The sequence below is a fragment of the Hermetia illucens genome, chromosome 4 (assembly GCF_905115235.1).
Source record: "Hermetia illucens chromosome 4, iHerIll2.2.curated.20191125, whole genome shotgun sequence".
Classification (NCBI taxonomy): Eukaryota; Metazoa; Arthropoda; class Insecta; order Diptera; family Stratiomyidae; genus Hermetia; species Hermetia illucens.
In genome coordinates, this window is record NC_051852.1 from 160808264 (window position 1) to 160824017 (window position 15754).

Below are 15754 nucleotides of genomic sequence, written 5' to 3' on the forward strand. Positions count from 1 at the left end.
TTAATTGTTAGCAAAAAAAAGTACATCAGTTGATAATTTACGGTCAGAATAATAGAGACGATCTTTCGTTATCAGTACGCATAGAATATACCCTATGAAGTGGGGATTTTCTTTGGGTTTTCCCAATTTCCCAGCGATCTTAATTAAGTGTGTATCATCACTAATGATTTCTTGGTGGCTGAGAGCGTATAAATATGCCAGATCCAAGCGTAATTTATTCACTTATTAGTATTAACCTAACGAGGAAAGTATTTTGTATTAAAAGACGCAATGGCATTGACAAGGACATCGATGATTATTGCAATTGTTGCAATCTGCGGTACTTCAACATTGGGCCAACTATCAGGATCGATTACACCCGATATGGCAGGAGGCAATAATGTTAACATCATGGCATCGAAATTCTTGGGAAACCCCAATCACAACATTGGTGGAGGAGTTTTCGCCGCAGGCAACACACGATCCAATACCCCATCCTTGGGAGCTTTTGGAACCTTGAACCTGTAAAATTATGAACCAAATTCAATTAGAAGTCGAGCTTGATTCCGATTTTCCAATTTTTCCAGAAAAGACCATAGTCTGGGGGTGTCGAAAACCATCACTCCAGGGGTAAGTGATACATTCAGTCAAAATGCACGACTAAATATCCTGAAGACTCCTGATCATCGAGTGGACGCGAACGTTTTCAATAGTCATACAAGGCTGAATAATGGATTCGCATTCGATAAACGAGGCGGTAGTTTGGATTATACCCACAGGGCAGGACATGGTCTTTCTTTGGGAGCCAGTCATATCCCTAAATTTGGAACGACTGCTGAATTAACGGGCAAAGCTAACCTCTGGAGATCACCCAGTGGTCTATCAACTTTTGATTTAACTGGAAGTGCATCGAGAACGTTTGGTGGACCAATGGCTGGTAGAAATAATTTTGGTGCAGGTTTAGGATTTAGCCATAGGTTTTAGTGAAAATCTATAGAATAATTCGTTATTGTTAAATTATTTTTAATACAACAAAAGTCTGGAGAATATATTGCATAAAAGATCAATCGATTTTTTTTTTTCCCAGTGATCGCGTTATCCCTCGGATCCGCGTTTCGCTGCCCTAATATAGGAAAGGTTAGTTAAAGGTCCTTGTGGTTTGACTTGAGTACTAGTAGGCATAACCCCAGGGTCCATCTCTCGGACAATGTTGTCTGGAGAGAGCTCCCCTGTGTCTGCATAAAGCTGCTGATGAAAAAGCTCACCTCTCGCAAGAGAAAAAGGTGTGTTCAGGGCCGTCCGCCACTCCATTGCAGAACACACAATCAGGAGATCGCGCCTTCCTTGTCAAGGAGGGCAACGGGGATCACTTCCGCGATCACCGTCACGGCCGGTTTGGGGACAGTGTGATAAGCAGACGCGACTCGCAAAGCTCCCCGCCTCAGCACTTGAGCAAGGCGCTTACGATGCGCCTGCCTTATTAAGGGCATCAGTCCATACCTCCGCGCCATAGAGCAGAACCGACTGCGTTGCTCTCATAAGGAGACGTCTCCTAGTAGATATAGGGCACCCAATATTCGCCATTAGCCGACTCAAAGCCGAGACTTCAGCTGCAGCCCTGTCCGCTGCTGCTTTGATTTGCTCGAAGAAGGTTATTTTCGAGTCGAGCATTAAACCAAGGTATTTATCCGCTGGTTTTGACTCTATAGTCAACTCGCCGATCGATATGGGAGGCAGGGTCGGGATTCTCCTTCTGGTCAAGATGACTACTTCGGTTTTCTCTAGCGCAAGGCTGAAACCGTGAGGAGTCATCCATCCGTTTAATCGTCGCATCAGTATGCCAAGTGTGCTTTCGCCAGTTCAACATTGCGTCCGGCAACAAGTGCCGCAACGTCGTCTGCATAACCGACCAGGCGCGACTCTTCGGGCATATTGAGTCTTGGCAGACTATCATAGGTAGCATTCCAGAGGTCTGGCCCTAGGATGGATCCCTGTGCTGCTCCTGACGCGATTTCCATCCTTCTCTGGCCTTCTAGCGTCTCATAGAGCAGGGAGCGATCTTTCAGATAATCCCTCAATATTCGCATTAGACAGCTTGGCACGTGGAATGAGCATATCTGTTCATCTTACGGAATTGAAGGCATTCCTGATATGAAGCGTTATGAAGAACACTATCCGTCGAGATCGGCGGCTGTGTGCCTCGGCTCGATGAACTGCAGCTACGACCTCTATAATAGTATCCACTGTGGATCTCCCTGCCTGAACCCGAACTGCTCCGAACTGTCCCCGGCAGCGCGGATCGCTTCAGCGAGTCTACTCCTGACGAGCTTCTCCAGCACTTTTCCGGCCGTGTATCGCGGTCGGTATGTAGACGGAAGCTCCAGATCTCCTTTACCCTTGCTGATCAGCGCGAGTCTGGCCACTTTCCAGCGACAAGGAAAAATGCCATCCTTTAAGCAAGCGTTGAACGCCACAGGCAGCAATTCTGGCCGTTGGCGAAACACGAGTTTGTAAACTTCCGCCGGGATGCCATCAGAACTTGGTGCCTTCTCTTGCTTTTCATAGTGAGAACCGCTTCTTCGAGCTCTCTCCTTTTGAAAAGCGGCAATCCTCGACCCTTTCCGCGCTATTGACATCAACCCGTACACGATTTCTGGGGAACAATACCCGTATAATGCGGTCCATCTTGTCGGGACCCACTGTGGATCTCCCTGTTTCGAACCCGAACTGTCTTGGGGCAGTTCCCGGTAGCGCGGATCACTTCAGCGAGTGTGCTCCTGATGGGCTTCTCGAGCACTTTCCCGGCCATGTCAAGCAGCAATTCAGGTCATTGGCGGAACACCAGTTTGTAAACTTCCGCCGGGATGCAATCAGAACCTGGTGCTTTTTTGTTTTTCATAGTGAGAACCGCTTCTTGGAGCTTTCTCTCATTGTGAAAAGGGGAGAATCCTCGACGCTTTTCGCGCTATCGACATCAACCCGTACAGGATGTCTGGGGAACAATGCCTGTACAATGCGGTCCATCTAGTCGGTACTTAGTATGCAGGGCCCCGATTTTCTTGATGACGGCTTATAGCCAAGTCCCCACGGGTCCTAATTCATTTCGTTGACTGGGTTCTGCTAGCCGCGAGCCTTGCTTTTATTTATAGCGCTGCGGAGTCTCCTTTTTGCTGATCTATACTGTGCGTTTATGGCGCATGCCTTCTTGTTGGCTTGCAAACGTTGTGCCAAACGCGAAGCTTATAACACTTCCTCCGTAGGTCGGCAATTCCTGCCGTCCACCAGCACATAGAAGGCTTGTCACGGCTGGGGCATGGAAGCCTTACACGTCGTCGTTATCAGGTTCATCACTGAATTTACGACGGTGTCAGCTGCGACGCTACCGCGCGCGGCTCTTCCTGCTCCAAGAATTTCAACGAACTTCCCGATGTTCATCCTCGCGACATTCCACAGGAAAGGGGACGTCGTGTTGACGCTCGCCGGCAAGTCAACCAATTCGAGTGTCACTCGTCCTCCGATGATGGGTCCCCTCGACTTTCGCTCGCTAATTAGCACTAGATCAGCATTTATTTTCGCAGCGAACTGTGCTAGCAACTGGTGCGCAATTGCACTCCGGTGCATGTTAATTTGAAAAATGCAGATCATGCCATTCGCGAACGTGAGGTTGCCCCAACAAGCCGTTGTTTGACTGCCTCAAACGCATGGACGGGCTCAGCAGACCACGCAACCTCGCGGGAATCTTTAATTTTGGGTCCAGACAAGTAGGCTTTGAGGATCCCTTGATGATGAGCGGCCCTGGGTGAGAAACGACGATAGAAATTGAACATGCTCAAAAACCTTCGCAGATCCTTCACCAAGGTTGGTAGCGGAAAACTCTTAATCGCCTTTACCTTGTCTGGGTCAGGTTGGATACCGTCAGGGGTAATTAAGTGGCTGGGAAATTTCACCTGCTTCTGTAGAAATCTGCATTTTTCAACGTTTAAGACAAGTCTGGCCTCAAGGAGACGTCGAAAAATGCACTCGAGATGCTCTAAGTGCGCGAAATCATGGATGAGTGGTATTGAATATTTGTCTGGAACTGTCTGAGTATTGAGACGCCTATAATCTCCGCATGTCCGCCATTCGCCGTTTGGCTTAAAGACCATATGAAGGGGAGAGGACCAAAAAATGTTTGATGGTCTGCAGATACCCTGTTTCATCAAATTTTCAAACTCCCTCTTCGTAACCGCAAGCTTCTTGGGTGAAAGAGGACGCACCTTTGAGAAGATTGGAGAGCCGGTAGTATTGATATGGTGCTGCACATCGTGCTTCACCGGCTTGGGGAAACCATTTTCCGTAGTGATGTTGCGAAACTTTCGGAGGAGTGCGCGAATGCAATGATCGGAAACGTCCTCGAAAATTATCGAGAGAGTGTCATCTCGGCAGGTAGACATCTACCCTGAAGTCTGGTCGACTAGGAAGCAACGTCAGTTTAGAGGATCGAAGATTATAAGGCGGCTTGGTACTGCGCTTTGGGTAGTCGTCGCCGAGGCACCCAACGAGCCTAGTTTTTTACTGCGCTAAACGTGCATCCGGTGGTATATTTAGTCGCTTAGGCTCCGTATTTCCGATGGTACCAACAAACCGAACGCTCTTGGGGAAGCAGACCTCGACCGTGATTGCGATCGAGATCTGCCTCCCGAACGCAAAGTACCTACCGTCGCAGTGAGCTTGGTGACCGCGTTGGCCAATGTCGTCACTATTGATTTCAGCTCGTCGATTTCCCGAGTTGTGTCTCGGGAAGCTTCTGCGACCACGGAGCGCGTGTACACCTCGTGTACTTTGTCGACCGTAGTGGACAACACCTCTAGCGATCCCGAGTCCGTACAGGCCAAGATGACGCGGGTGCTCTCCGGGAGTCGATGAAGCCAGAGAGAGTTTAGCAGCTCAGAGCCGACCTTATCCCCACCCAGCTTTTCAAAGGATTCCTGGTTTTTTCAGCGACTTTCCCAGTTCTCAGAAGTGCCCCTTTTCAGATCTGAATGAGGGTAGTATATCTGATGACGTTTTCCTCATTACGGGAAGGTCGATACGGTTAGACTGTATTTGGAAAGGCTAATGCCTTCAGCTCCGTCGAGCGGAGAAGCGACTTCACAGACGGAAAAAGGAAGCCTGGGAGAACCAACAAGTATATGAACTAGAAAAGTACAAGTCAGCAGGATGAAGCCCTATACACCTCGATGCTCATCCTGCCGAGACAAAGAGGGAAATCTGATTTCCGACAGAATGAACATATTGGAGCGATGGGTTGAGTACTTTGATGAACTACTGAACAACCAGAACATCGGCGAGTTGCAAGTCCCGCCAACTGAAGACGACTGACAAATACTGCCACAACCAAGTATAGGAGAAACAGTCCGTGCATTCACCAAAATCATAAGTCGCCAGGAGCCGATGGAATTACAGCCGAACTGGTTAAATATGGAGGACACCAATTACACCAAGTGGTTCATCAACTTGTGCTCAAGGTAAGGGACAGCGAATCAATGCCTGCCGATTCGCAAAGAGGCATTATCTGTCTCATACAAAAAAGGAGGGATATCACACAGTGCAGCAATTATAGAGGTATCACGTTGCTGAGTACCATCTATAAGATATTCCAGTCTATTTTGCTAGGTCGGATAGCCCCATACGCCCAGAACATCATTGGCCCATACCAAAGAGGCTTCACTCCAGGTAAATCAGCAACAGATAAGGTTTGTTTTTTGTGCGGAGGACGATGGAAGAACTGTTGGAATGTGGACATCAGTTACACCATCTTTTCATCGCCTTTAAGGCCGCCTATGATAGCATAGCCAGGGTAAAACTGGACACGGCCATGAGAGAATTCGGTACCTCGACGAAACTGATAAGACTGACTAGGCTGACCCAGATCAATGTGCAATGCCAGATAAAAGCAGCAGGATCACTCTCGAGACCATTCGACATCAACAACGGTCTAAGACAAAGGGATGCTCTATCATGCGTCCTCTTTGACCCGACCCTGGAGAAAGTGATTCGCAATGAAGACGTAAATGCGAGAGGCAGCTATCCTCTTCAAGTTCTCCCAACTACTGGCCTAGGCTGACGATATTGACATTATGGGAAAAATAACCCGAGACGAATAGTCTACCTTTATCCAGATCGTGCAGGTGGCGCGAGATCTCGGGCTACACATTAATGAAGGCAAGACGAAGGATATGGGGGCAAAGTCAGCGCCAAAAACGAAAGAACGAACAACATCGAATCGCACTGGTCAAACGAAAACAATAAAAATAAGAGACTACAACTTTGAGAACGTTGAAAATTTCTCCTATCTAGGGTCGAAAATCACAACCGATAACAGCTATGATGATCCCGCGCGCGGTTGTTGGTAGCCAGCAAAGCCTATTTCAGTTTACAAAAACTGTTCCGCTCGAAACGTTTCACCATAGGGTCAAAGCTCTTACTATACAAGACATTGATCTTGACAGTCCTCATGTATCCCTCGGAGACTTGGGTTCTTAGCAAGAAGAATTGCGAACTCTTGACCGCGTTCGAGAGAAGAATTCTCCGAAGAATTTTTGGCCCCCTACATGAGGATGGACGATTCCGTAGCCTACATAACGACGAAATCTATGAGCGATACCATGACCGTCAGCTTGTGGATAAAATCCGGTTCAATGGGTTACGGTGGGCGGATCACTTAATCCGTATGGATGGGGATGATCCAGTCCGGAAAGTCTATAAGGGCAATATCTATGTTAGAAAAAGAAGGCGAGGCAGACCCTGCCTGGGATGGAATTATGACGTGGGTCAGGACACCAGACAGCTTTTAGGTATATCCGATTGGTGGACCTCAGCGCAAAATCGGGGTGTTTGGAGTTCCTTATTAAGGTAGGCCTAGACCGGATACCGGTTGTTTCGTCGTTGATGATGATAATACTTGTTTTAGGTATATTTTTAAGAAATTGATTGGGAACCCCCTTAAGTTCATTCTAGAATAATTAACTCTTGCAGTAATATGGGCTATAGTAAAAAGCATAATACTGATAATTTTGGTGGAAATAGCTCTATTACTCACAAAGTGATAATAGATCAAGATTGTTATTTTTCTGCAAATTTCGTACCTTTTTATACTTCTAACAAAATCCCAATTTTCTACCACTCCAATCATTTAATCCCAGATTTGATACGATTTTCGGAAACTAGATAAAAATTCGTATAAATGGATATTTTTCTGTTTGCAAAGGTCATCATCACTCTGAAGATATAAGTGTTCAAACTTTAAAGAAATTTGAATATTGATTTTTCATCTAAATTTCGAAATGTAATATTTTAACGGCACTTTAAACTTTCAATCCTGCAAAGTTGACAAAAGTTGCCAGATTATGTTAACTTTCGAATGACATTTTCACATGTCATGGGCTTAATTATGGAAAATTTATGGATGTTACGTATTAAATGGGAGGAAACGTGGTCTTAAAGTGGAGCAAATCAAACGTCTTAGAATTACCATAATAACTAGAACTTCCATATATAAGTCAATTTTCACATGAAGACCACGTTTTCTTACATTTGAGGCGTAATATTTGTAATTCCTAATTATCCATAATTAAGTCCATCACTTTTATATGTCATTGGAAAGCTAACATAATCGGGTAAGTTTAAGTACTGTTAGAATATTGCCCTTTGAAATTTAGATGAAAGATTCATTTTGAAATTTCTTTAAAGTTTGAACAGTTATATCTTCGGAGTGAGGGAGACATTTGCAAAATGGAAAAGTATCCATTAATATGAATGAAATTTTATGTAGCTTCTGAAAATGGTATAAAATCTTGGATTAAATGATTGGGGTTGGAAAATTGTGATTTTGTTGGGCAGGTCAAACTTCATGACACTACGAAAAACGCTTTAGCCTGTAACGGTAGAAGATAGGGTGGCCATTTCATGGAATAATTTCCTTAAAGGAGTGGTACTACCCACCATTAAAATGTCTAACATCGTGAACAAAATTGATACGATTCCAAACAAAATACAGTGATAAATAACACCTCCCATCTTATTGTTCCAATGTAATTTTTTATTTCATTTGTAATTCAGAATTTGCGTGGTTTTGTCATTAAATATAATATTAGCAATAATGTCAGTCTTTTAGATGATATTTAATAATCGTAGAGTATAAATTAAGAATCATTTCATATAGAAACTGTGGTGAAGATATCTGTAAATATACGTGAAAAGAAACAGGTTAAAGATATTTGTTTAGAAAATATAAATTCTATTTCACCTTTAGATGTTTTCAATCATAGAACGTTGAGGATAACCTGCAGACATACTGCCTTTCGAGTATTCTTTAATTCGATGATTGATGCCAGATTGCCCAGCCGAAAGGTCGCGTCTAAGGCGATAATAAATGGGTAAAGCCAGTGGTAGTGCCAAACGTTGAATTCTTTTTGGCCTTTGATTGGACGATGCAGAATTATAATTAGATAGTATCTCGTTTGATTTCGGTTGATCTTGCGCGACACTTAGGCCAACCCATGTTATTATAAAAATCACAATTAGAGCTTTCAATGCCATTTCTCTAACACTATCTTATTCAGTGTGAGTAATACTGTTTAATGTTTTAAAATCAAGTTTATTTACGAACTGACTATCTGAGGGGCTTGCCAAGCTTCTTATACCAATTTCAGATGGGGAATTTATGTAGAACAGAATTCACCTTTTCCCAAACTGATCTTTTGGGAGATCCCGGGTTTTGTAAGTCTTTTTGAGTGTTAAGCTTGTTAAATTTGATCTCAGCAGCTTCCATGGTTTGCTTGTTAGTGATTCAGCTGAATATTCTGATGATAGTGATTCACATCTTTTATAATTACTTGTGTATGTTTGAGTGCTTTTTGTTCAAATGACGTCCATTATTTGTTTTGTTCTACCATTCTTTGACTTGCTATTTATGGAATGCATTCAAACAGGTTATTCAATATATTTAAAAAAGAATTAATTTATTCATTAAATAGATGCAGATACTCCCCTGGAGAGTAAATAAATATTTCAGATATTTTGTGCATCTTTAAAAATTTCAGTTCTTATTTATTTTCTTTAATGGGTTAATAAACTGACCTTTCTCCGAGAATTGATTGTTAGCCTGGGATCACAATTTGATTTGGAACCGGTGTTAATTTAATCTTAACTTGGTGAGGGCTGGGATGGGGATTCCTGACAAACAGAAGAGCCTGCCGTTGTTGGTCAGGGCTTTGATAAACTGATATAGAAGTATTATATGTGTAATAACTATGGACAAGTACTATATACAAGCCGGTTTTTATGATTTAGTTGGTCATAAGCATCAATTTTTAAGCAGCTCTCCAAAATCCTCATTTTATTAAAGAGATGTACTAATATTTGATTGGATTTATTCGCTCTTGTTAGAGATATATATTCAATATTATAAATATTATTTGTGGCAGGGAAGAGCTTGGGGTAACAGCTCTGTCGGCTGAACTGAAATCAAGTGGCTGAGGAGAACCTCCACATTATGGCACCGGGAAATACTGTTCTCACTTTGATTTGCTGGTTGTGATCCAGTAGGCCAATGCTTCGAGGCTTAATTAGACCGATCAGCCCCGACGGGACTTATCTGAAGGAGCTTCGGCTACGAAACCTTACCTGGAGTATATTGGTACAATGAGAACCGGGATAGCTCTCGAAGTTTATATGTCTCAAGAGAATTCCTAGACTATGCGTTCTCAGTCCAATTATTTATGGTTGGTCCCCTAGCGGGAATTCCATGGGGGTTGGTTACGCCCAAGCGGACAAAAGACATTCGGGCCTCAACTGTGGACTTGCGATTGCAACTCGGGTGCCTTACTCCTTGGTTCGGTAGAAATTTAAGTCTTCCATCTACCAGTATGAATGCTGAGCACTCAGTATAGAATAGCGACGTTGTTGCTTGTTACAGCGGGACTCTGATTGTGGTCACAAAATCAATCCATGGCTTAAGAAGACCTTGTAGTTATCTCTAAACGACGAGTACTCACGTTAAACCACTAGGACCTAACCATGAAATACGCTTCTCTCGAGATTTTTCTACAAAGGGTGTAACCCCACAGCGGGGCTCTGATTGTGGTCACAAAATCAATCCATGGCTTAAGAAGACCTTGTAGTTATCTCTAAACGACGAGTACTCACGTTAAACCACTAGGACGTAACCATGAAATACGCCTCTCTCGAGATTTTTCTATAAAGGGTGTAACCCCACATCGATTGCGGGCACTTCAAGGCACCGTTTATTGTATTTTATAGTCAGCTAGCACATAGAGGGTAACAGGTGAGGTGTCAATCATAAAGAAAGCTAGTAGTTGAACGCCACTTCATCCAAGTTACATTGATACGAACAGCAATTTCATAATACGGCTCACTCACTGACATTTTCAAGGACTCATACCCCTAACCTGTTATACATACTTATATATGCTACAGCATTTTGTAGGTTTTCTGCCCCTATAAGCTAGTGATCACGAATCTTCTGCAAATTTATTGAATCACTTTCTGATTGAATCCTCCTAAACTGTCAGGACTGCATGTATTAAATTTCGCATCACAAATCACATCATCCTGAAGGAGTGTAATATTTAAAAAAAAATGTCAGGCGATGACGGCTTTATGGTTTCTTACCAGGGCAGAGGCAAATCATCAGACGCTGCCTCGTCTCTGCCCTGGGAGCAGCGTAACCGAAGCGGCTAGCAGATGTTGAGTGCAGCACTCAACTGCAACAACACGGGGGCTTTAGACTGGGGATATCGAGTTACGAACACCTGGGGCCAAATCCCGCTTGAAACCTTCGCGGAGCTGGACATCATACTAGCGAATGTAGGATGCATGCCCATCCTCCGAGGCAGAAGGCTAGGCTCAATCGTCGATCAGATTAACCTCAGTGTCTACCTGGCGAGAAGGATGGTCTGGCGGGTGAGTGAACACTACCACCGCAGTGAGTACCAGACCATATTTCCCGATATTAGAAGTGGGGGTAGCAACGGTCGGGTGAGCAACAGAAGTGGAAAAACCAGGAAAGCTTTCCAAGAAGAGACATTCCTGGTGGCTGTAGAAGGAGGTCACGGTCCGAAGAGAACGGCGCTGGAACAAGTGAGCCAGTTATGTCAACGGGTTATTGAGGCATGCGACTCTACACAGAAGGAAACCAAACTACTGGTTGAACCAACAAATCGCGCAGTTGAGATCATTATGTCTGCGAGCGAGACGGCTTAGCCAAAGGACAAGAGGGAAGTCAGAACATCGGAAGTCCGAGAAAGAATACCGCGATCTTCGAAGTAGCCTTAAAAAGGATATACGGGAAAGTAAGCGGAATTGCTACAAGTAGTTGTATCTGGAGGCAAATATGAAGTCGTGGGACGCGGCGTACAAGGTTACAAGATTCGTGGACAAAAATTAACCCCAGTGTGGTGCCCACGACTCTTGTTCAAAATAATCGCAATTCTTTTCACCCAAAAGGAAGAAAGTGGACCTCAGCCAACGGCTCAACAGGACGTCTTCACAAACCTCGGGGGACCGAGCAGGAACTACGAGAGACAAATTGGGGACAATAAGGCTCCTGGATTGGATGGGATTCTGAACAAAACTCTGAAGTTGGCTGCTAAAGTTAGGCCCGCATGGTTCATAAGCATATTTGAATTGTGCATGGTGGAAGGATTGTTTCCCGCTAAGTGGAAAAGGCAGAGGTTGGTTCTGCTACCGGAGCCCCAAAATCCACCTGACGCTACGAGCCAGTCGGTGGCCTTTCGGAGCAGCAGTATGGGTTTCGCCGAGCACGTTTCACTGTTGATGCAATAGCAACGGTCGTGGACCTGGCTCGGGAGGCATTGGCCGCTGGTAAATGCTGCGTGGTGCTGATACTGTATGTTAGGAATGCGTTTAGCTCTGCTAACTGGGGTTGAATTAAGAGCACTCTACTAAAGTGGGTGGTCTTGGTTACTTAGCTCGGATAATCGAGAGTTACCTCTCGGAGAGACTTCTGTGATACGAGACCGCAGGAATATAATGTGACAGCAGGTGTTCTCCAAGGCTCTGTACTGGGACCTCTGCTGTGGAACATGATGTATGAGGGAGTGCTCGGCCTTCGAGTACCAAAACAGACTACATTGATTGGTTTTGCAGACGACCTGGCGGTGGCAGTAGTGTGTGTGTGAAACAGCCCCAGGATGTGGAACTGTATAAAAGGGAAACCATTCTTGCGATCGAAGCATGGGTGAAACTGGACCTGGACCTGGATTACAGTGGATTTTCTAGCGAATGAGGAACACTGTCTTCACCGGAGAAGGAGTGTGAATGCGACCGAAGCGACTGCGTGCTTCCGGAAAGCCACTAGGAAGGGGTTGTACATGAGATGGCAGCAACGGTGGGATGAATCTGAAAGAAGTCCTTATACACAAGAACATTGACAGAGGTAGGTTCAACGATGCCTTCAACGCAGTTATCGGGCCCCACAATTTCGTGGAGGAAGTCGGAAGGAAATTGGAGCGCGATAAACGCCACAGTAACTGTGATACATGAAATGCTGCAGGAATTGGATTGAGCCCGGAAAGCGCAACGGAAGCGTGACTTAGTTGTGCTGATGTGCACCGTTGCGCTCCTCGCGAAGCAATTCTCACAGTGGTGCCGCGGGGATATGGGTGGAGAAGCGGAGGAGGCTTTTGTGGATGAGAATCTCACTCTCTGTTACAACTTGGTACAGCAGTGTCTTTTTAAGATAATGTATAAATCATCCCAGATAGTGACCCATGCGGATGACATAAATATTCTGGCATGATCGAAAGAGAGCCGAAGCCGAAACTGTATGCATGGGATTTCATAGTTTGCATACGTCCACCTAATTTCGTTCGGATCGGTTTAGCGGTTTGGGAGAAAAGTGTATGTGATAGACAGACGGTGAATCGATTTTACAAAAAACCTTAATAAAGAACAGTTCAAAGCTTATGCTACGCCAAGTATGCATGGTATATGTCAGGCTTCCCTCACACCGTTCCGACGAAGACTCATTCCCCTCATGTTTGATATTGTTGAGAGTTGCCGCATTCGGGGGTGCAGCAGGGTCCATGTCTTCATACATAAAGGGTCTCCTCACTTCATTCCGAATATTGTTTTTCACTTAACACTTTCTCTGGTTTGCAGTGTTAGGTTGGCGTAGATCCGATCACACAACCTGGCATCAAGCCAGTCCGTACATGTCTTTGGCTTCCCTTTCTTTGGCTTATTCCGCGAAATGTGTAGGAGAAGGTATTAAGGTTGGATATACTTAGCCACTTTAAGAAAGCTTTATCAGTGCACTCCAAATGGAGGAACCTATTTCGAGAACCTTGCTTGTTAAATTTTGGCTTCTTTCCAGGTTTACAAATTTTTTCCCACAGGCGATCCCACAGGATAGTAAACTGCTTTTAGACATTTCACCATTCATCGATGAAAATCCCACGGCAGCAGTTAAAAATGAGGTTGCACCTTGAACGAATACGTCTTCTCCTTTCCCGCCTCTATGTCCATATTCTCATGGTGGCCGTGGTCTTTCCGACTTTGTTGAGATCACGTTGATTTATTTATGTTCTAGAACCCGAGTGAATTGTGGATGTAGGCCCTAGTGCGGGGCATGATAAATTGTTGTTCACCACAAATGGTCGGTCTGATGCTTCTTGCGCACATTATCGGGGACAGAAGGGTCTGCTGCGTTCAATGTGGGTCTTACTGCAGTTAGCAGTTTGTCCCTACCTTCCGCTGAAGATTCCGTTTTCTAGCGTCCAGCTTCTCTGGACATTGCCGTCTCTATGCAGCCACATATATGTCTATATTCTTAAGGTGCTTCGGCGCGCTTGAAGACTTCCCAGGCTTACGGAGTCCAGCCTGCATACCTTCATTTTCATATACGGGTGTTAAGGAGTGTAGTGTCTGCTTCACTAACTTTTCTTTCTTTGGCTCATCCTGGTAGGGATGAAGGAGAAGGTTTTGACGGATAAGATTCAGCTTGTAGTCCCCCCTCTTTAGTGGCGGAAGTTTCCTTATGCCGAGCCTTCCTCTGCCGCTTACGGGTGCAATTAGGTAGTAATAGCCCGGACGGGTCGGCCATAGTCAAAAGCTTTTCTTACTTCAATTTAGGACACTTCGCTGCTAATTATCAACTTCAGTTGTAGGTTATGTAGTTAGTTATTTTAGTTTCCTGAGGTGAGCCGCAGCTCCTAGCGCTCAGGCCATTTTTAGGCCCATTGTACTATCTCCGTAAATCGCCTATTCAATGGCTTCCCGCCTGTGGCGTCAGCAGGCTTTAGCGAATGTGGGAACATTCTCCAGAAGCAATGAGTGTGCAGATTCTTCATGGAAGAAAACCTTGTCAAGGTATCTTCGTCTGCGACCTGAGTATGTCGGGCAGCTGCACAAAAAGTGCAGGGCCGTCTCCTACTCCTCCTCACATTGGCTGCACATAGCCGAAACCACCACCCCAATCTTTTCCATATTGTAGTTTATGGAGCAGTGTTCCGTTAAAAGCCCTACTGGAGTTTTCATATTCCACTTTTTTATCATCAACGGCCCAACAATCGGTATCCGGTCTAGGCCTGTCTTAATAAGGAATTCCAGATATCCCGGTTTTGCGCCGAGGTCCATCAATTTGATATTCCTAAAAGCTGATTATCGTCCTGGCCTATACCATCGCTTCATCTCAAGCAGGGTCTGCCTCGTCTTCTTTTTCTACCATAGATATTGCCCTTATAGACTTTCCGGACTGGATCATCCTCATCCATACGGATTAAGTGACCCGCCCACCGTAACCTATTGAGCCGGATTTTATCCACAACTTTATCAGAGGCTTATTGGTACCATGAGAACCGGGATAGCCCTCGGAGCTCATATGTCTCAGAGAAATTCCTGGAGTATGTATTCTCAGGCTAGTTCTTCACGGTTGGCTCCCTTGTGGGAGTTTATGGGGTTTATTGTTTAGGTTTAAGCGGGCAAGAGACCTTCAGGCCTTCAGACCTTCACTTATAACCATCAAGGGCGGCAGAGCGGATGACACTGTGGTAAATTTCGGATTTGAGACTTTCGTTAATTCGTCGATCATAAAGAACTTCAGTAGTTGAACGCCACTTCAACCAAGTTGCATGGATACGTGCAGCAATTTCACAACCCACTGACATTGATAGTGCCTGTTTGATTGGGGTCGATTTTCAAAAATTTCTTTTATTCAGGTTCAATCACAGATCGTGCTGTGTGAGGTGATCAATTTATTTACTTTTGGACAAGTAGCTCGACATATGTACAGTGTTGGACGTTGAATGCTTCCTGATAACACTTCGAACTCGTGGCAAGGGATAACAATCGAATCCGAATTTTCTTATACTTCCGCAGGGACATTTCTCATGGTGAAGCCCGTCTGAATTCTTATTTAGATGAGTTTTACCGATATTTGTACCGTTAAAAACTTTAAATCTAAACTTAAATCCCGATAAATGCGAAACTATCGTATTCCATGGAAACATGAGAATGACGTCGAAAAATGTGAATGACATCAGAACTGCCACTCTAAATCGACGACATTCTTATTCCATCTGTCAAAGAAATCACATACCTCGTCTCTCCCATGTCCCTCATATAACAAAGCCACTAAACCGTGCAACTGGTGACTTCAGATCCCTGCATTCTGTCCTAAAATACAATATCCCTACTTCCAAAAAATAAGCAGTTTTGTTATAAACAGGTTATTTGACCACTCTTCACTTTC

The 15754-nt window shown here is 44.6% G+C and overlaps 1 protein-coding gene and 1 long non-coding RNA gene across 2 annotated transcripts; one reads left to right on the plus strand and one right to left on the minus strand.

Annotated features, from left to right (window-relative positions):
- Window positions 1-211: 211 nt before the first annotated feature.
- On the plus strand, window positions 212-1046 carry LOC119654856 (attacin-A-like). The gene is made up of 2 exons (XM_038060438.1): window positions 212-503; window positions 567-1046. The coding sequence occupies exons 1-2, from the start codon at window positions 271-273 to the stop codon at window positions 961-963; spliced, it is 630 nt and encodes a 209-aa protein (XP_037916366.1). The 5' UTR covers window positions 212-270; the 3' UTR covers window positions 964-1046.
- Window positions 1047-8095: 7049 nt separating this feature from the next.
- LOC119655226 lies at window positions 8096-8703 on the minus strand. Its single transcript, XR_005249889.1, has 2 exons — window positions 8267-8703; window positions 8096-8200 (listed from the first exon to the last, which is right to left on the minus strand). It is a non-coding gene; the product is annotated as an uncharacterized LOC119655226 (long non-coding RNA).
- Window positions 8704-15754: the final 7051 nt, after the last annotated feature.